General features: G+C 36.4%; 1 protein-coding gene across 1 annotated transcript in view; it reads left to right on the top strand.

The window, feature by feature from the left end:
• The window catches only part of EIF2A (eukaryotic translation initiation factor 2A), a 1,204,316-nt gene that overhangs the window by 456,931 nt on the left and 726,130 nt on the right, over nt 1–21,255 (top strand). The window contains exons 7-8 of the mRNA XM_044063751.1: nt 2,122–2,195; nt 2,582–2,726. Coding sequence (XP_043919686.1) covers nt 2,122–2,195; nt 2,582–2,726 — 219 coding nt within the window. The remainder of the gene's footprint in view (nt 1–2,121; nt 2,196–2,581; nt 2,727–21,255) is intronic.

Below are 21,255 nucleotides of genomic sequence, written 5' to 3'. Positions count from 1 at the left end.
AGATAATTCTGTTTCACAGAACAAAAGCTATAAGGCAATCAAGTCAACTGTTTCTTTTTCTACTGCAAAATTGGGCAATGCAGCCAGCAAGATTACCCTCTCGAAGTGGCTGAAAGATTGCATTTCTTTCATTTATGATCAAAATAAATTAACCATGCCTAAACCTGTCAAAGCACATTCTGCAAGGTCTGTAGCCACTTCAGCGGTCTTCCAGTCTAGAACCTCTGTGGATGACATATGTGCAACAGCTACTTGGGCTTCTCCCCATACTTTTATTACTCATTGCAAACTGGACTTGGTGTCTAGGGGAAGATCATCATTTGGCTCGATGGTGCTCAGGAATATCCTTCTGAGAGTTCATCCAAGTTTTAAGGTTGCTAGAGACTCTGTCTCATCTGTCAAGGATAAAATGAAGATTGACATCATTGGATAAAGAGGTTATGTACTCACCATAACATTCCATCTGTGTTGTTGATCTTCATTTATCCTTGACTCCTCCCCCCACCTCCATCCCCTGTCCTCAGAGTTTTTTGGTGGAGCGAATCACATGTGCCTGAACTGTTACGTTGCCAAAACACAGTGGATAAGGCTTCCATCTGGCCTACTTCCTGTATGTGTACATATAGATGTATATATGTTGTCATATGTTTACAAATTTTCTGCAAACTTGATCTGAGGTAATTGAGAGCGAGAGATTCTGCGTAGAGGTTAAGCTCAAGAGTTTTACGCTGGCTTGTGCTGTAGTAACGGCTGAGTCTGTTCCGAGATTGGAACTGAACCCATCTGTCAAGGATAAATGAAGATCGACAACACAGATGGAACATTATGGTGAGTACATAACTACTATTTTTTTCTCTTGGCGTTTGCATTTCAGTAATCCCACTATATGCTGTTGCATTTTTCAAGAGGAAGGACCTTAGATTGTTCATACCATTGTGAATAGTGTCCATACCATAATTTCCCTTTGTCCTTTTTGACACCTAGTTAGGCATAATACTGTGATAAACTCCTTGCAAAGTGTGGTGAAGTTTGAGTATTTTTTTAATGGGACAGTGCAGTCACCAGTGGCTTAGAATACAGTTAGGGTTGCATGTTGCAGTTTGTTTTATGGGATTTTAGTCTGTTGCGATTCAGTCTCAACCACAGACATTTTATTAGTCATTTTCCTCACTATCATGTCGAGTTGTTCTGTATATTTGTGATTTATTACAGTTAGATGGAGATTTTTATGTTTGTGAGGTTCTGATTTACTGAATTTAGAATTTTCTGAGGTGCAGATGAAGTCTCTTTTGAGTGTATTTTTTTCTTGCCACTGCATAGATAGGTGTAATTATGTGTACATGGTCACAAGGTGGAGCTTATTGCTGAGAGTTTAGCCTAATTGTTGTGGATATACTCAACATTTCTCATGGACATTTAAGATTTTTCAAAAATGAATTTTCTTCTTTGAGCATAAGGCAGTTTTGTGTCAAATCCTTGATAGTAAGCTGTTGTAGTACCTCCATAGTTAGCCTAAAGGAATTCCTGTTTAAAATTTTTTTTTAGGTTGACTTGACATAACTTGTTTAAGATGCTAGGGATGACTTCTAGGAAGTTGTTCATGGGTATTTACGTTCTGGATTTGCACCAGGAAGTGCAGATGGTACCAGTTGCGTGTGCGCTATAACGATTGGACCTGTGCAAGCCAATCTGTGTTGAATATCTCTGTCATGCATAGAAAATCTCATTTCTTCCATTTTGTAAGAGAGCTGTATAGAGTTGAGTCCTTCAGCACATCCCCAAGTGAGTATTAAGTGTTTTGTATTTCACACCATCTTATAAAGCGAGTATGTGCCAGCCTGTAGTCTGACTTCAGTGTGCATTGATTGTTTTAATATGAATATCTTTGTACTGGTTCCTGGCTAGGTGATTGTAAAGTAAAACCAATGTTTGGTTTACTGAGTAGTGTGAACATATTTTTGTGCAATAAATCCTTACCCAGCATACATTTCAGTCATGTATAAAACTTAGAAAAATATTTCTAAAGAATACAAGCACATGGCTTTATTTTGGTGTATTTTACATAGTTTTTAACAGATTTTTTAGCTGTTTAAACATTCATGCTTTTGACATAATTTGCAGGCACCATTGTGAACAAGCTTCATTTGCAGAAAATTACAGACTTTGCTTTGTCACCTGGACCTCTGCCATGCAAGGTATGTTTGATCATTTATCATATAATCAAAAAAGGTAAACTTAAGGGTATGGGAGCAACCCTTTATGATATTTCTGCGTAACCCTGTATATAATAAGTGAAATGGAAGGTTACTGATAGCGAGGATAACATTTTTATGATACTTGACAAAAATGAAGAGATAATATACTTTATGCCTTTCTTTACATAGTTTGTGAACCAATAATGGTATGAATTATTATTTTAATTTTTTTTGCAAAGTTATTTTGTTACCTGTGCATCTGGAAGACCAGACAAGCATCGTTGTTGTCAAGAATGAGAAAAAAAGTGGAGAGGATGTATATGACTTGTGAATAAATACAAATAATGTGGTTATAACAGCAGCCTGTGTCTTTTTGCTTGGTTTAGCTTGCCGTCTATGTTCCAGGAAACAAAGGGGCACCTTCATTTGTTCGACTGTATGAATATCCTAAGTTTGGTGGTCCACAGTCTGCACTGGCCAACAAAAGTTTCTTTAAAGCAGATAAGGTGACAATGCTATGGAATAAGAAAGGTATGATTGTTTTAATATCATCTGATGACCACTCTGTCCTTCTTAAATAAGTAAAATGAACACAATGTGACACTATGGTCTGATGAAGCTTATGTGAAAGCGCTAACTGTTGTATGAATAAATGCTGTTTTATTGAATTATTAGTATCTGCTTGGTCGGTCTGAGAGCCCTGGAATCTACGTGTGTATTCTTCTTAAATAAGTGTTGTTGCAGGGAGGGGGAAGACAGAGAGGGGGAGGAACAGCATACATACATGACTCTGAAAGCGGAAGTCAGACTCTGTGGCAAAGACAGGATACCAGGCAATGTGTTGCCATGTGTGCATCTGCAGAGAGAGGTGTGACAGATTTGTAGGTTCATAGGTTGGTACTAGGCTATCAGCCCTAGGGCCTATACAAGCCTAGCCATAACAATTCCCTGGCTATTTCTTCCCACATTATTTACTTTCCTGGACCCCTGTCTAGCACCTGAAATGTGTGCTGCTGTTTTTGCAGTTTGACGTCTCTTAAAAAGACAGGAACCAGGGAAGGCAACATTTAAACAAAGACAACTAACAAAATGTATTGATGTTAAAAAGGAAATGGTCTACAATGTTGCCATTAAAGGAGAAAGAATGTCAAACAATAAAAAGATGTAGCAGAACTGAACTCTTTTGATTGTATTGTGGCTTTCCCTTTAAAAACATATAGTAGCTTGCTACTTTTTTTTAGCTGTATTTATGTACTTTCTGCCTTTTCTAGTGAAAAGTCCTGTGACCATTCTCTAGATGTCCATTTCTGTGTGTACTTGGACCCTGTGTATATCCTTTTAGGTGGTGGGTCTGGATCTATGCTTACATCTGCAGGCTTTTCTCTCTCTTGTTGTGCCATGCCATGTTTACCCTGGAGCTGATATGCCATTCATCAACATATGCATGAATGCTTGCAGTGCAGGATGTTCATCGTGTTTCACTGTTGCAGTCATTACTCTTGGGTATTCCTGCTGGCAGGCTACCCTCAGTCAGCCAGAATTCCAAAGTCTAGGTCTGGCGTCGGTTGCGGTCGCCTCTTCCCTGACGTCAGTGCGCCAGGGGTATAAAAGATGCAGCCGACGCCATTTTCTTCAGTCTTTCTTGCCACGCGGTGCCCGAAGCAAAAGCAGTTCGCAAGTGCCGGTCGGCGACTCCTGAGATTTTCAAATCCAAATTTCAGAACCAAAGTCTTCATTAAAGCTAAGTACTCCGTTGGGGAAACTTTTTTTCTCGCTCCAGACCGATGTCAGAAAAAGTTAACAATTAGGGGCGTGGCCAAGGATGAACACAGGATAGCAGCAGATTTCTTCAGCTCCACCAATTTCATTACACTGACAGGAATTAATTACTTAAAAAATTAATTTTTGAAGTAATTTTCTTTCTAAATATGTTTGTTTTATATAGTTCTTGAACTATATCTAAAAAGAAAGGAAATCTTAACAATATTCCTGTCAGAAATCACTTTGGAAATTTTCCTGTCAGTTTATCAGTCTGAAATGAGTTCCAGTAAGACAAATTCTCAAGACTCCAGCATCAAGAAAGAACTTCAGTCTCTGATAATTATAATCCAGCAACTTACTGCTAAGATGGATAAAATGGATACTAAAATAGACACCTTCATAGAAAAAAACTACAAAACAAATAGACTTGTTACATATAGACCTGCAACAACAGAAGATCCAGATGACAGGCATAGAAGAAGCTGTGAATGACATGGAAAATAGAATCCAAGAAGAGGAAATCAACATTGAGTTTCTGCTGAAACAAAATACACATTTACAAACAAAGCTGGATGACCTGGAAAATAGATCTAGGCGCAATAACATTAGGATTTTTGGACTGCCAGAAAATATTGAAGGTAACAATATTACTTCTTTTTAACAACATGGCTCCCTAAAACTTTAGACTTACCAGAAGCATTCTCTTTTGGTATCGAAGAGCACATAGATCTATAGCTAATACTAACTCTAACAAAAATATCCTAGATCAGTTATAGTTAGATTTCTATCATCTTTTGATAAAGAGATGGTTCTTAAATCTGCTTGGGTTAAAGCTCCTGTTAAGATTAATGAGACAACTGTGCGTTTTGACAATGACTATTCTTCCATGGTAATAGCTAAAAGAAAAGTTTTTCTGCCACTAATAAGGGAGCTTAAAAAGCACAGTTTAAAACATACCTTCTGTTTCCTGCCAAGCTTAAAATCTTCCTTCCTGATGGTCCTAAAATTTTCGATGACTTAGACTCTGCTTTACTGTTTATTAAAAATAATAAGATTTTGGATAAAATAGAGGAAATGGAATGGGCTAGTCCTTCATTAAAGAGACTGGCAACTGAAACTTCGTGGAAGACTTCAGAGAAAAAGAAGAGACTAAAAAACAAATGATTTGTTCTATGTTTTTTTTTTCTCTCATCATTTTATTTCATTATTGATCTTTTTAAATATAGTTCCTGCATTTCCAGAAAGCCACGGATATTCTGAAAAAAGATTTAATCAAAGTTATTCTCTGTGTGCAAAGAAATGTTTTGTTTCATAACCAGTCAAAATATCTGAAGATTTAATAACAAGCTATGATTTAATTTGTTTCTCTTTCTGAAAAAGAGAAGTAAGGTCAGTAATTTGATACATTTTTTCTTTATCTTTTTTTTTTCTTCTCCTTTTCTTCTTTTCTTTGTTTAAACAATGACATTCTATTTAGATTATGTAGTGGGTAAAGGGTGGGGGAGGGCAGGGAGAGAAGAGTAATGAAAATATGATTAATAGAATAATAACATATTTATTCCTTGTAAAAAGTTTATATGTTCTTCAAATGCTATTCCTAATTATACTTTCTTGATTATACTGCTTATGCTTGTTTGTAAATAATCTGTCATGCTTTAACTAATAATAATTAGAACTAAATAATAGTAAATAATATGTTTTATTTTTAACTCTATTAATATAAACAGTAAGTAATATTCCATTGTATATACTTCTTATAGCTTTCTCTTACATTTTTTATTTCTGCCTTACACCCTTTTATTTTCTACTCTCTTTTCTTTTCTTTATTAATATATAGAAATGCTTTTGATCATATAGACACAGTAAATAATAAGATTTGCATAAAAATTGAGTTGGGACAAAAATATTGAGTTTTATTACTTATTAATAATGTTGGGCTTAATTTCACTTACATAGAGGCTGTAATAACCTGTAAAATACATTGTGAAGGTTTTGTCATGTTTAGATGCATTTACTCTGCTAAATGAATGTTTGTCACTAGTTTTTAATAAGTTTCCCGCCAAAATGTTAAGGGAGACAGTCTGGGATGTGGGCTGTCTCATGCACAGTGTCCATGAGCTACTTCAAAAGCTTCAACTCTCAGAATTCTCACAGAGAAGCTGAAAGCAGTTAGTCTAACCTTTGACCTAGATATCACACTGACACATCACAGATTCAGGAAGAACACTCTACCAGGAAATAGAAATGATGCAAATGCGACTATGTGAAGGAAAATGAACTCTTTAACATCTAAATGTGAGTTATTTTATATAATTACTTAAATATCTATGTTATAATTCATAAAATATGTCAGTTATAATGAGTTCAAATGATGCAGTTTCTTGTAGTAAGTAAATGTCTTATATTAGAAGGCATAGAAAATGAAACATTTATTCAAGTGTTTTTGAAAATCTACTTAACAGCAGCATTAATAAGCTGTGTTAAAAACTTATGTTCCAAACATATACATTACTGTAACTCATTTAATTCATCTGATTGACAAGCATGAATAATTTTATAACTCTATTCTGGAAGAAATTGTCATGTGAAATATTTTAAAGCAGTAGTATAGCATGGTTGTAAAATCTGGTTACTAAAATGTGTTTGCTGTACATTATTTTGTATAAAGCAGACAGATTTATTGTAGGGGCAGCAAGTAGGATAGTGCTCAGCAAGGACACAACTCAGTGAGATCAGATATATATATATATATATATGTGTGTGTGTGTGTGTGTATGTGTATGCATATATATATATATATATATATATATATATGTATGTGTGTGTATGTATATATATATATATATATATATATATGTGTATGTGTGTGTGTGTGTGTGTGTATATATATATATATATATATATATATATGTGTGTGTGTGTGTATATATATGTGTGTGTGTATATATATATATATATATATATATGTATATATGTGTGTGTGATGGCTTCTTTTTTTTTTTTTTTACAATAATGCAAGTGTTTCTGAGAATCTGCATAACTATGCAGTATGATTTATAACAATTTCTATGAATACAATATTTTATTCTATTGGCAATAATGAGTTTGAGTAAGTGCTCATATACAAGCAATTCAAGGTTTTTTTTGGAAGCTGTTGATTGCATTTACATGACAGAAAATAGATGCATCTTAATATATGTAATGTCTGAATCATATTAGCCAAAGTTTTTGATTTAAATGAATGTTAGAACTTATTTTTCTTTCCTCTTGATTTCTAACATCAAGATTATTTGAATGCTATTTGAATACAAGTGTTTTATATTACATAGATGTATATAGTAGTATGGACAGTTTTTTTAAAAAAAAAAGTTTATTTTAGTTTACATGATGCTGTTTTACCAAATGTGTAGTCTTGTCTTGCTAGATAATTGAATTGAAAACTGTTAACCTCAGTTAAATATAACTAGTATTAAATTGATAAGGTGGTAGCTGAGGTACTGCTGCTTAGGGTAGGGGGTTAACTTGAGTGGTAAATACTACTCTAAGTTGGAGTTTATAACTCCAGGCTGGATGCAAGGTTTAATCCTTACATTATTTTCACTTGTTCATTGTTATTTGTATATAGTTTTGACATCCACAATATATTTTGTACACTCATTGTCACTACAAACAAAAATTGAATCCTATACAAAATCCCATAAGAGATTCAATAAATACAGCTATATTTAAAGGTACGCCTAAAGGAGGAGATGTAACATTACTTATCTTGTTATTTGTTATTTTGATCATAAGATTCTTAAGTTTTAAAAATGCCAAATGACATCTTTAAAAGGAATTTCTTTAAACATTAATGGATTGAATAATCCGTGTAAAAGGGCAAGCCTAATAAGATACATTAATTTACATAAGGCCAACTTAGTCTTCCTGCAAGAAACCCATCTCTTGAAAAAAAGATATTGATAAACTAGCCACAAACAAATATACAGTATTGGTTAGTTCAGAGCACACTCAGAAAAAGAGGAGTGGCTATTTTATGGAATAAAAGTATGCCCATTCCTAAAACCATTAAGTCTTATCAGGATGACAAAGGAATGTTTTGTATGGTTACAATACAAATTAATGGGAAGACTTACACTTTAATTAATGTATATTGGATACCTGGAATTAGTATTAATACAGTGAAACATCATCTTGATAAGATCATATCATTCTCTATAGGAGATATTATTTTAGCTGGTGACTTTAATTGTATACTACATGAAAGTGATACTACCACTATAGGAAAAGAAGAATTACATCTAATGCAAAACATTTAAATGATTTTGCTAATTCTTATCATTTGAATGATATTAATAATCAGATAGATTCAAAATCATTACCATACACCTTTTTTCTAACAGATACAAAACTTATTCAAAAATAGATAGGGTCTTTATTTCTAACCAGATGGTAACAGATTTAATTAATTCCAAAATCATTTCATGTCCTATATCTGATCATAATTCAATTGTTTTTGAATTCATGATAAAAATACTCATAATGTTCAGATCAAAAGGATACCAGCATACTTAACTCAACTAAAAGACTATAAAGAATATATACTTTCAGAAGTAAAACATTTTTTAGACATAAATAATACTCCTGAAGTCTCCATTGTTTGTTTGGGATGCCTTAAAATCATATCTATATGGACAAAGTATTAGATGGTATAATAATAAAAGGAAATCTTGGGATAAGGAATTGTTAGATATTCAAAGTAAATTAGACTCTTATAAACATAATAATAAAGAAAATATTATGGACAAGAAAGTTATTGAAGAAATAAACAAACTAAATGAGAAATACAAAGAAATTTTAACTCATAAAGTTAAAATAACTTTAGAGAAATACAAGTTTTGTCTTATTCAATAAGCCCCAAGTACTTACATAGACTTAAAAATAAAACAAAAAGGTTGAATAAACAAAACCATATTAAAGAAATCTTTTCTCTAAGGAAAAAAAGAATGTTTCTAGTATACCAGAAATACTAGATGAATTTAGAAATCACTTTCACAAAATTAACCATAATAACATTAACATGGAACCTAAAGATAAAATAAAGGAGTTTATAACCACAAACATGAATAAAAAGCTTAATAAACAACAGATTAAACTATTGGACAAGAGTATTTCATATACAGAAGTTATTACACAAATAAATAAGCTTAAATCAAACAAAGCACCGGGTAATGATGGTATTATACCAGAGATATATAAAATTCTTTCTAAAAGTACATATTCATTAATACATAAGGTTTTTATTTTGGCCCAAACTGAGTTAATAACCCCCCCATCTTGGCAATATACATTTATTTCACCAATTTTAAAACCTAATAAAGATCCAACTAGATGTACTTCATATCGCCCATCTCATTACTTAATGTTGATTATAAAATGTTTATGAGTATTTTGCTGATAGATTGAAGACAATCATCCCGGCATTATAGATATAGATCAGACAGGCTTCATTGTAAATAGAAATACTTTTGATAATATAAGAAGAACTTTAACATTAATTGATTTTGCAAATAGGAAAAGAAAGATTTAACACTTATTAGCCTTGATATAAGTTCAGCATTTGATTCAGTAAGTTGGGACTATCTGTTTACCTTACTGAAGTGCACAAACTTCTCGGATGCATTTGTAAATCTAATTGAGCATTTATACAAAGGAACTTTGGCTTATATTAAGGTAGGAACATATGTTTCACAAAAAATACCCATTTTTAAAGGTACAAAACAAGAATGTCCACTTTCTCCACTATTATTCACTTTAGTAATGGAGCCTTGGGCTAATTTGATCAGAAACAGTACTGACATAGAGGGTTTTGAAATAGATGAAAATATAACATCCAAAATTCAACTTTTTGCAGATGATGTTCTAATTACATCAGCAGGATCTAATTCTTCTATGCAGTCTCTATTTGATAAAATGATGAATTTTAAAAGTATTTCTGGTTTAATATCCAATGAAGAAAAAACTAAAATACTACCTATATATACACAATAAAATATTCTCATTAGTGATTTTACTAAATATGTACCCAATTCAGGTCAGATAACTTATTTAGGTATAATACTATCTAAAGATATTAAATCTATTATATATAATAATTATAATACCTGTTTTCTTAATATACAAAACCTTTTTAATACCTGGAATAATATGTTTTTTACTGTGGAGGAGAGACTTACAATTATTAAAATGATAATATTCCCCAAGATTTTATACTTAATACAATCAATAATACTTTCACCTACAAAAATAATTATCAAGAAATTGAATACACTAATGTTAAATTTCTTATGGGCACCTAATAGACCTAGGATTGCATTAAAGAAACATACTAATTGCTGGTCTCAAGGGGGTATTTATTTTCCAGTCTTTAATTTATATACTATCTCTTCTATTGTAAAAGTTATTACTTTATTAATAGATCAGTCATATGTTGCAAAATGGAAAGATTATTGGGAGCTAATTAGTATGCACTTCATGAAAATCTCCTTAACTTATAAAAATATGATTGTAAATAACTCCATGTTATGGTTACTAAAGGAATTTTGTACTTCACCTATTACACCTAAACATATTGTTTGTTACCCATTAAACATTATTATTAGCTATCGTAACTTTATATTCATGCTCCCTAAGTATAGGGAATGGAATTTTATTATATTCCCTATAATGTATACTCAGGATATGCTTTTGTCATCTACTTCTGAAAGAACTCATTTAGCTATAGATAATGATCTAAAGTACTGGTATCAGTTGATATCTGATAATAAAGTTAAAAATCTAGATTTCTTAAAACAAGAATTTGATCTAAGAGAAACTTGCTGGTTAGAGGTTCAGACCTTTAGACAACATCTCATTAATAAAATAGATCTAATGTCTATAACAGTTAAAGAATCTATTCCAACACTGATTGATAACTTGATATTAAATTTACAACATAAAGTTTCTGATAAAGGTAAACTTTCATACATACATAAAATTATCAGACAAGAAACTTTTTACAGTGTAGATTCATAGTGGAATTATTTCACTTCTATTAATGGGGACCCACCAAATCAACAAGATAAACAATATATATTGGAATCTGCTTATAGAACTACGTCTTCCATTGTCTGGAGACTTTATACATGGAAATTTTTACATAGATCTTTTATACACCTTTGATGATGAATAAAATAAATAATAAAGATAATTTATGTAAGAGATGTAATGTAGAAATTAATGCTGACTGGGCTCATATGTTTTATGACTGTATAAAGTTGAAAGAATACTGGAAGTCAATTAATGAATTTTTGCAGGCTCTTTTTACAGATAATTTCATTATTTCTAAATCTCTTATATTATTCAACACACCTGTACCTCAAAGTGTTAAAAAGGTTAAGCTTCCCTTGTTATGGTCTTATTCTAGCAGTGGCTAGGAAAATAATAACTAGAAATTGGATTTCAGATACACCTCCTTCGTTCAATGAATTTAAAAATGTTATGAATATAGTGTGCCATATGGAAATAAACACAATTAGGACAAGAACAACTAGAAAAACATCTTATTATATTGTATGGGATAATTTACAAAATTTGTTAAAAAAATTCTAATTTGAATAGCACGGTATTTTAGTTTAATTAATTGATCTGATTGTAGTGGATGTCTTTGTAAATACTTTAGTTGTTTTGTTGAATATTATAATAATACCTATTTTTAATTACTTGTATAAAATTGTTATGATATTTCTCTTATATGTTAAAACAATAAACCTGTTTTGAAAAAAAGAAAAAGTTAACAATTGTATTTCTTGTGGGAAGCAAATACCTCATAAGGATTTTCACTCTTACTGTATTCCTTGCCTAGGCCCTGATCACAACATTGCTAGCTGTCGCTTTTGTGTTAGATTTAACCAACGCACTATCAAGCGTCTGTTCGATTTTGCATTTCATTACTTTAGCCGAAGATTTAATTATATAATGCCGTTGGACCAGCCGACAACCGGAGTTTACAAAAAATGCAAGGACAAGGATAGGCATCCGAGGTCCAAAACCAACGACAAAGCCTCTACTAGGCCAGTCGCCATTTCACCGGTTCTCAGTGAGGCGCTTTTGCAGCCCCTGGCGCCCGCTACCGACTCCCACATGGAGCTGACTGGGCCTCTGGATACTCAAGGTATTGGACACTCAGAAATAATTTCCTCAGATTGGTCCAGAGCCGCTGAGCAGACATCAGCTTCTGAGGGTGTCTTCAGACCTACACAACTATATATTAAGCCATCTTCAGCTTCAAAGACAAAGACTAAACAAGCTCTAAAGACAAAGAAACAAGTACAGCATTCTCATACTCAGACTTCCATGCCTAAAAACAGATGCTCAAAATGGCCGAAGACCTAATTACTTTGATCAGGGGCTCCCATCCCCCTCCTGATAGGAGGCCTAGGCAAGAGACAGAGTATGATTCTTCTGATCAGGTATCTATTTCCTCTGATTTTCCTCTTCTGAACAGGATTACTCCATGCTTCCCTATGAGGATTCTGATGCTGAAGAATCCATTCCTTCAGCCTCTCCTCCTGAGGATTATTCTTTTGGGCAAACCCTGCATACTATGAGGGAGCATTTCCACTGGGAGAGCCAAGATTATTCTGAATCTAAGAAAAGGCTCAGAGACTTTCTGCTTCTTCCTCAGCACGGACCCCTTGCTATTCCACCTGTTCTAGACATTGTAGATGATGTATTTTCAGAGTCCGGCCTGTCCCCTGACTCTTTACCCCCTGCACCTGCTAAGCTAGACAGATACTACAGGGTTCCCGGATTCTCATAAATTCCTGTTTAAAAACCCCGCTGCTGACCCAGAAACTATATCTCAGGGTCCCAAGGGGGTTAAAGCTTCCACTGCAAAAAACCCTGTCCCCTCTGATAGGGATTCTAGGGCAGGGATGTCCAACCTTTTGGCTTGCCGGGGGCGCATTGAGTGAACAGAAATTGTCTTGGGGCCGCATATAAAATATATCATGTAGTTAACTCTTTTGCTGCCACGGAAGACCAAAGTCGACCTCCTAGCTGTACTATAGTTGCATTCGAACAATTAATAAATGTAATAAATGCCGATTTGCCTTAAAATTCTAATTCTCATTCTGATTGTAATTCTCTAATCTAACAGTTAACTCTAACATCTTAGTTAATACAAAGATTTTTTTTTTTTTTTTTTTTTTTTTAACAAATAAACAGATATTCACTACAGCAGTAGCATTTCTCACTGGGAAAACCAGTCCAGCAGTCCATCTACATACAGTGTCAACATTAGCAGTCCTACAATACTATAATCCACAAAAATAAGCCAACAAATTTGCAATAAAGTAAAGAATTCACATTACTGACTTAATAAAACAATTCTGAATAAGCTACAAGAGGGTCTCACCCAAACAAATGACTGGTGCCAGAAACATGGCCTCAAGTTAAATGCCAAAAAATGCATTATCATCCCCTTTGCGGAGAGTGGTGTCCCCACAAATTATAACATTAATAACAATGTTGTAAGCATGCAATCAGTCGTGAGGTGCTTGGGCACCCAGGTTGATAGAAACCTGACTTTTGACCACCACGTTGTCTCCGTTGTACAGAAAGCTTTTTACATGGCCCACCTCATTAGTAAGGGTATCTCATCCAGGGACAAGGAGGTCATAACATCCCTGTATTCTTCCTTTACAAGAGCAATTATTGAGCGCAACACCCCTTTTGGCAAGTGCCTCAGCAAAACACCCTGCCAAAAGAAAGACTACAACCATTTCTGACAAAAAAAAGATCAAAGGACTGAGTTCACTTAGTTATCCAAACAGACTAAAAAGCTTCTTGCTTTCCTCTCTTTCACTGGCCCCTATAAATTTCATCACTGGCTTGCTTTCCAGGCTAAGAAAGATCCTGCCTTAAGAGACTTTCTCCACCTCAGAAATACTGGTTATATTTAAAGCACTCACTACAAAGACCACAGCCGTCACTGCAACATAAACAAGCCACTTTGTATGGAGAGGTTCTTGACATAAAAACTTTCAACTTCTGTAAAAAGCTCCTCTCATTATCAAACAACGTAGTTCAACAACACTACAACTGGGTGGATAGCCATGAATGTACTCCTTAAGTAAGTAGCATAGCCTTCATCAAACCGGAAGGAAAATCCACATACTAAACTTTCCCAGCTGGATGGCTAAGATCTATTATTGGTTACTCATGTCTACTTGTCTAAGAAGAGGGGCCTATTTAACTAAGAATTCCATTTGCAAAAATATATTCAGTATACATATTAAATCTCTCTCCCTTTATATATATATATATATATATATATATATACACACACACACACACACACACACACACAAAAGGAGCCCCTACTTGTAAAATAGGCAACCTCAGTGATCACATGACACAGTCTCACTGATTGAAATTGTCTGGAAGTCAAAATATCTGAAAAAAAAATCATAATAGAGATGAATTTGTCCATGCAATTTCCCACCACCAAAAAGACCATCAATAAATCAACAAACAACAGCTCAGCAAAAATTAAATCAATAAGAAGTCTATAAACTCTCTAAGATCATACTACATACTGGAGTAAACATATAACTCCCCTACAATCTAAAGCCATTTGACATTCAGACGTGCAGAAGTTATTCACAGACTGACTGTTTACTAAGCTGTAATGCTGACCATCGCTTTTGAAAAAAAAAAACAAATTCCAAGACTTTGTCAATAGCTCAAAGTGAAGAAAGGATTACTTTTTTTATTTATTATGTATTTATTTAATTTTGGAAAACTTCTTTAAAACTGTTAAATTGATCACACACTCAGAAACACATTAAAGTTATTGTGATAAGTAAACTACAGACTGCTGCAAGAAATCAGTCACAGCACACTACGCTTATGTCCGAACCAATGAAGCATACCTGTCAATTCAAAAAGAATTAAAGTAGCTTAATAAGAAAGTTATTTGCAAGGTTACATGGCAGTTTATACTGGAAATAAGTGGAGATATTAAAAACGCTCTGTTTCTCATAATTATGCTGAAAAGTCTCCCAAGGTAAATACAACCATCTGATTTAGCATGGAACCATACCTCTCAACCTTAAAGCAAGAATTCTGGACAAAGCGAAAAATAAAATTGGGACACAGGCCCAAAAATAGTTATGCATCACAGGCACCATTGAAACAAGTGTAGCTGCAAACATTATACATCACGTATAATGTTTTTATCCCATTATTGTCAGTTAAGCTTTATATGGCTCATTCAATCCTGCTTTCTTTTGCAACAAAGAAAACCATACTTCGAAATGACAAATCCATTAAAAATAATAAAACACATTGGATCCACATCCTGCAACTTTCTACCTACAAACAACCACAGAGCTTTCACTGAAACTAGGCTGCTTATTTCCACAGAATGACACCTCTCCCTAATTAAGTCTAATGGTATACAATCTACCAGGATCTAGACTACCTGAAATAAATACAATTATGGCCTGTAAATTGCAAGTGCACTTGTTTAATTAAACTACATTTCAAAGCCCACTTGCTGTATTTTTTCAGTAACATCCCAATATCCATTTCCAGGTCACTTTACAAGACATTGGCAGTGGTAGACTTGGTATCCTCCAGATCCCTACAGGACCACACTCATACTGCTAACATTGTCCATTAAATGTAAATATCCATCCACTGTAAATGGCAAGAAGCTGTCTTAAAAAAATCTATTTTTGGCATGCCTAGTACCCAAGTATCAGGTTTTGAAACAAATGAACTTATTCTCCACAGTTTGTAAGTCTCTGTCTTTAATAATCATCTACTGTTGCAGCACTCCCAACACAAACACACACATACACACTAAAACACCCAACATTTAAAAAATGACATTGTGCCCACCTGATTTGCCAGTATTGATGATCCACCAAAGATATGCTTACTGTTGTCCAATCTACCACTGCCTAGAACCCACCAATGACAAGACAGTACTGGATGATTTTTTGTTTGTCAAAAAAAAATAATAAACTTTATATGCTACAGTCCCACATTAGTCAATCCACTACTGACCTATTAACCCTAGGCTGCTGTCTCAGTCTTACTCCCTGGGACTGCATTACCTTGGGTGACTACTTTTATTTCCTAAGCAAAAGACACAAATTGGAAGATGAGGCGAAAATCCATACAGTTGAGAGGTATGATTTCATATTCAATACAACACTCTCACTGTCAGGAAAGCTGCAATTTAATGAAAGTGTACTTTTAATGTAGGATGCATTTGTTAGCTAACTTGTTTGTACGTTAGCCTCTTTGTGCATATGTCTCACTATGTCTCTGTCATGCACTCATAAACACACACACACACTTCTGCTTTCACGCACACAAACATTCTGCTTTCATGCATGCACCCACTCACACCATACTTAGCTATTAACGCAGGTTAAGTGCTGTCTCTTTAAAAAGCAATGGCGGCAAATCCATAAACGAGTCCCTCTTCAGCAAGAACACACACATTGATTCTTTGGCACAAAATAATGGCGTGAACACACACACCCTAATTTGGTGCAAAAAAATCAAAACTAGAAGGATGCTTTGGTGCATGCGCACACCAATGTTAGAGTTACAAGTCATGGGCACGAAAAACACAACAAAAAGGTGTTTTGGGGCATGCGTACATCGATGTTGGAGTTAGAGGTAGAGGGCCGCATGGCAGAGCTCTGAGGGCCGCAGGTTGGACACATCTACTCTAGACAGATGGAGGAAAAAAGTCTACACTTCTGCTACCCTGGCTGTAAGGGCTTTAAATTGTCAGTTTCATATGCTTAAATATCAGCAATATTTAATGTCACTGCTTAAACAGAAAATGTTGACAAATACTGAATGTTCAGAGAACAAGGAATTGCAGGATTTATTGCATGCAACTGAACAAGTGGGAAAGCATACTTTGCAATATTGTTATGATTCACTGGAGGCCTCTTGCAGGGTCGCTGCTACAGATGTTCATCGTGTTACCCTGCTGCAGTCATCACACTTGGGTTATCCTGTCGTCAGGCAGTCTCGCAATCGGCCTGAATTCCAAAGTCTTTGTCCAGCGTTGGTTGCTGTCGCTTCTTCCCTGACGTCAGTGCGCCAGGGTTATATAAGAGGCATCCAACGCCATTTTCTTCAGTCTTTCTTGCCGCGCGGTGCCCGAAGCAGAAGCAGTTCGCAAGTGCCGGTCGGCCGACACCTGAGATTTTCGAATCGAATTTCAGTCCGAAGTCTTCAAAGCTAAGTACCCCTTTGGGGAACCTTTTCTTGCCTCAGTCCCATGTCAGAAAAAGTTAACAATTGCATTTCTTGTGGGAAGCAAATACATCATAAGGACTTTCATTCTTATTGTATACCTTGCCTAGGCCCAGATCACGACGTCACTGGTTGTTGGTTTTGTGCTAGGTTTAATAAGCGAACTATAAAGCGACGCTTTGATTTCGCACGACACTACTTCGGTAGGAAATTTAATTACATTATGTCGTCGGAGCAACCGACTACCGGCGTGCATAAAAAACGCAAAGATAAAGATAGGCAGCCTAGATCCAAGCCAGACTCCGAGGCCTAGGCTGGTCGCCGGTTCTCCGGTTTTCAGTGAGGCGCCTACGCAGCCCCTGGCGACCGCAGAATTGCAACCCCAGACCGCTTTGGATTCTCAAGCAGAGTTTTCTAGGCCGACGCAACCATTTTCTTTAGGCCCTACCGACAACATTGCAGAAGGAGAAGCCAGTGCTGTGGAAACACCTTCGGTTACAGAAGGTGTCTTCAGACCAACTACTCTCACCATAAAATCTTATGCTAAGCTTAAGACTCCTCTAAAACCTAAAAAGACTGCACACCAGTCTCCAGTTCAAGGCCCCATGCCTAAGAAACAGATGCTTAAAATGGCTGAAGATTTGATTTCTTTAATCAGGGGTTCCCAACCCTCCCCCCCAGACAAAAGGCCTAGACAAGAGGAGGATTATGTCTCCTCTGATCAAGTGTCTATTTCCTCAGGCTCTTCTGAGGAGCAGGATTACTCCTTTCCCCCTTATGAAGATTCTGATGCTGAAGATTCCATTCCCTCAGCTTCTCCACATGAAGATTATTCCTTTGGGGAAACCTTACATACCATGAGGGAACATTTCCACTGGGAAGGTCAGGACTACTCCGATTCAAAGGAAAGGCTCCGAGAGTTTCTTTTGCTCCCCCAGCACAGACCACTTGCTATCCCTCCAGTTTTAGACATTGTGGATGATGTTTACTTAGAATCTAGTCTAAATCCAGATTCTCTGCCTCCTGCTCCAGCCAAACCAGACAGATATTATAGAGTGCCTGACTCACACAAATTCCTTTACAAAAGCCCTGTTGCTGACCCAGAGACAATCTCACAGGGTCCCAAATGGGCTAAGGCTTCTATGGCTAAAAATCTTGTACCCTCTGAAAGGGACTCCAGAGCACTAGATAGGTGGGGGAAGAAGGTTTACACCTCAGCTACTCTAGCTATGAAAGCACTAAATTGTCAATTCCACATGCTGAAATACCAGCAATTCCTAATGTCTCAAATAAAACAAAAGATGAGCATGCACCCACAACAGTCTGAATTCAAGGAAATGCAGGATCTGTTGCATGCAGCTGAACAGGTGGGCAAACATACTTTACAATGTGGATTTGATTCCTTGGAAGCTTCCTGTAGAGCAGCTGTTACTGGGTCTGTTATACGTAGGCATGCTTGGTTAAAGGAACAAACTCTGCCTGAGCATGTTAAAGCAAAGTTACTAGATGCACTCTTACAGCAGGATGTCTTATTTGGAGTTAAAGCCGAAGAGGTTTTAAGGAAAATGGAGGATAAGGCAAAATCTATGCAGACGGTCAAAGATTTCTTACAGGTACAACCCACACGCTTCAGCAGAAATTGGCCAACAAAAAATTGGACCTTTCCAGATTCTGACAGACCACAGAGGGGTAAATACAGACGCCCAAGGGGCAGAGGTCAAGCACAAATCCCTTACAAACCTTGCCAATGGGGCTCTGCAACACAGAAGGGAGGAGAACACAGGTACCAAACTACTAGAAGACAAACACAATGACTTAAACCTCAAACTGCCAAGCAAAGCTCTCTTGGCAGCTCCCTTGGGAGGAAAATTAGAACTTTTTGCAGACAACTGGCACATCATCACAAAGGACAAATGGGTCCTAGACATTATCTCACAAGGATACAGATTCCATTTCCACACCTTGCCAATGAAAAAAGGAATGCCAAACCTGCCACAAAATCAATGGGCAGAGGCACAAAAACAAATTACAGCTCTCATGGACATGAGAGCCATTCAACTGGTACCTCCACAGGAGCAAGGCCAAGTATTTTACTCAAGGCTCTTTCTAGTTCCAAGAAAGGACAATGCTTGGAGACCCATTCTGAACCTTTCGTTTCTAAACACCTTGTTGCAAGTACCCAAATTCAAGATGCTAACACTACAGCAGCTTCTTCCCATGTTGGGCAAGAAAGCTTGGCTAGTAAATTTGGACCTCAAGGAGGCATACCTGCATGTCCCTATCAGACAAAATTGCAGAAGATACCTCCGTTTCATTGCAGGTTCAACCCATTACCAATTCTCTGCACTGCCCTTTGGCTTATCTACTGCGCCCAGGGTCTTCACAAAATGCCTGGCACCAGTAATTGCATATTGCAGACGAAAAGGAATTCAAATATACCCGTACCTGGACGACTGCCTCATCCAAGCAGAAAGCAAGGACATTCTCTTACAACATCTGGCTTTTGTAAAACACCTTCTAAGTTGCCTAGGGTACACAGTAAACAAAAAGAAATCAAAACTAGTGCCCTCACAAAATATCACATTCCTGGGTGCCAGTTTGAATACAGTCTGACGCTAGCCAAACAACTACAACTAACTCAATACTTCAAAATAATGGCAACAAAGACCCAACTCCCTGCAAGACAAATTCTGCAGGCCTTGGGCTTCATGGCATCTTGCATACTACTAATACCATTTGCAAAACTGCATATGAGGAAATTACAATGGTACCTGAAAAGCGTATGGACTCAACACAGCCACAGCTTGGAAACACTGATACCTCTCATTCCTTGCCTTCAACAGGAGTTTCTATGGTGGTCACAGGCATGTCACCTCAACAAGGGTCAACCTTTCACCTTACCCCCAGCCAGGCAAACTATGACAACAGATGCATCGGACTACGTCTGGGGGGCACACATGGCAGGACGGTGCGTTTAAGGCATATGGACTGCAGATCAAAGAAGTCTGCATATCAATCAAAAAGAAATGCTAGCTGTACAGAATGCTCTGACAGCCTTCAAGGACCTCTTACATCCAGGACAGCTTATAATAAGGACAGACAACACCACAGTAATGTGGCACATAAGCAAGCAAGGGGGTACACACTCCTACCCTCTATGCAGGCAAGCAATGACCTTGTGGAACACAGCACTGGCTTACCAAGTTCAATTACAAGCTCATTTCCTGCCAGGAGAGAAAACATTGGCAGACGACCTAAGCAGGAACATCATGGAAACTGGATCCACAAGTATTTGCAATGATAACTCAAAAATGGGGGCACCCAGACATAGACCTGTTTGCCAACCCCCAAAACTATCCGCTATCAAAATTTTGCACCAGGACATTTCACCATCAAGCTTGGAAAGTGGACGCACTCTCATTCAGTTGGAAAATGCTGACAGTATATGCCTTTCCTCCATTGCCCCTACTCACAAAGGTGCTGCTGAAAGTCAGGATGGAGAGACCCCGAATGATACTCATTGCCCCAGACTGGCCACGCCAGCACTGGTACCCACTACTAAGGAACATGGCCCACGGCCCACCATGGGTTTTACCACAAATTCCTCATCTGCTCACACAGCAAGACAGTCAGATTCTACACAGCCATCTCAAAACCTTAAATTTGGCTGCATGGCAAATCACCCAAGCAACCAGCCAGCTCCTCTTTCACAAGCTGTTATGGATTTTATTCTGGAGGCCATGAGGCCCAGCACCAGGAAAGCCTACTCAGACAAATGGAAAAGATTTTGTGCCTGGAACCAAGCTAAAGGCCAAAATACCCTTGAACCGGACATACCTCAGATTCTACAATATTTAATTGAGATGTTACACAAAGGACTTTCTTTTTCATCTATTAAAATCCACGCCTCAGCTATTTCAGCTCACTATAACACGGATCCTCCCTTATTTTCACATCCACTTCTAAGGCA

This window comes from Protopterus annectens, chromosome 2.part2, assembly GCF_019279795.1.
Source record: "Protopterus annectens isolate FY-2018-M chromosome 2.part2, PAN1.0, whole genome shotgun sequence".
In the NCBI taxonomy this organism is placed as follows: domain Eukaryota; kingdom Metazoa; phylum Chordata; order Ceratodontiformes; family Protopteridae; genus Protopterus; species Protopterus annectens.
The sequence above is the reverse complement of the archived record's forward strand: the minus strand, read 5'-3'. Positions and strand labels throughout refer to the sequence as shown.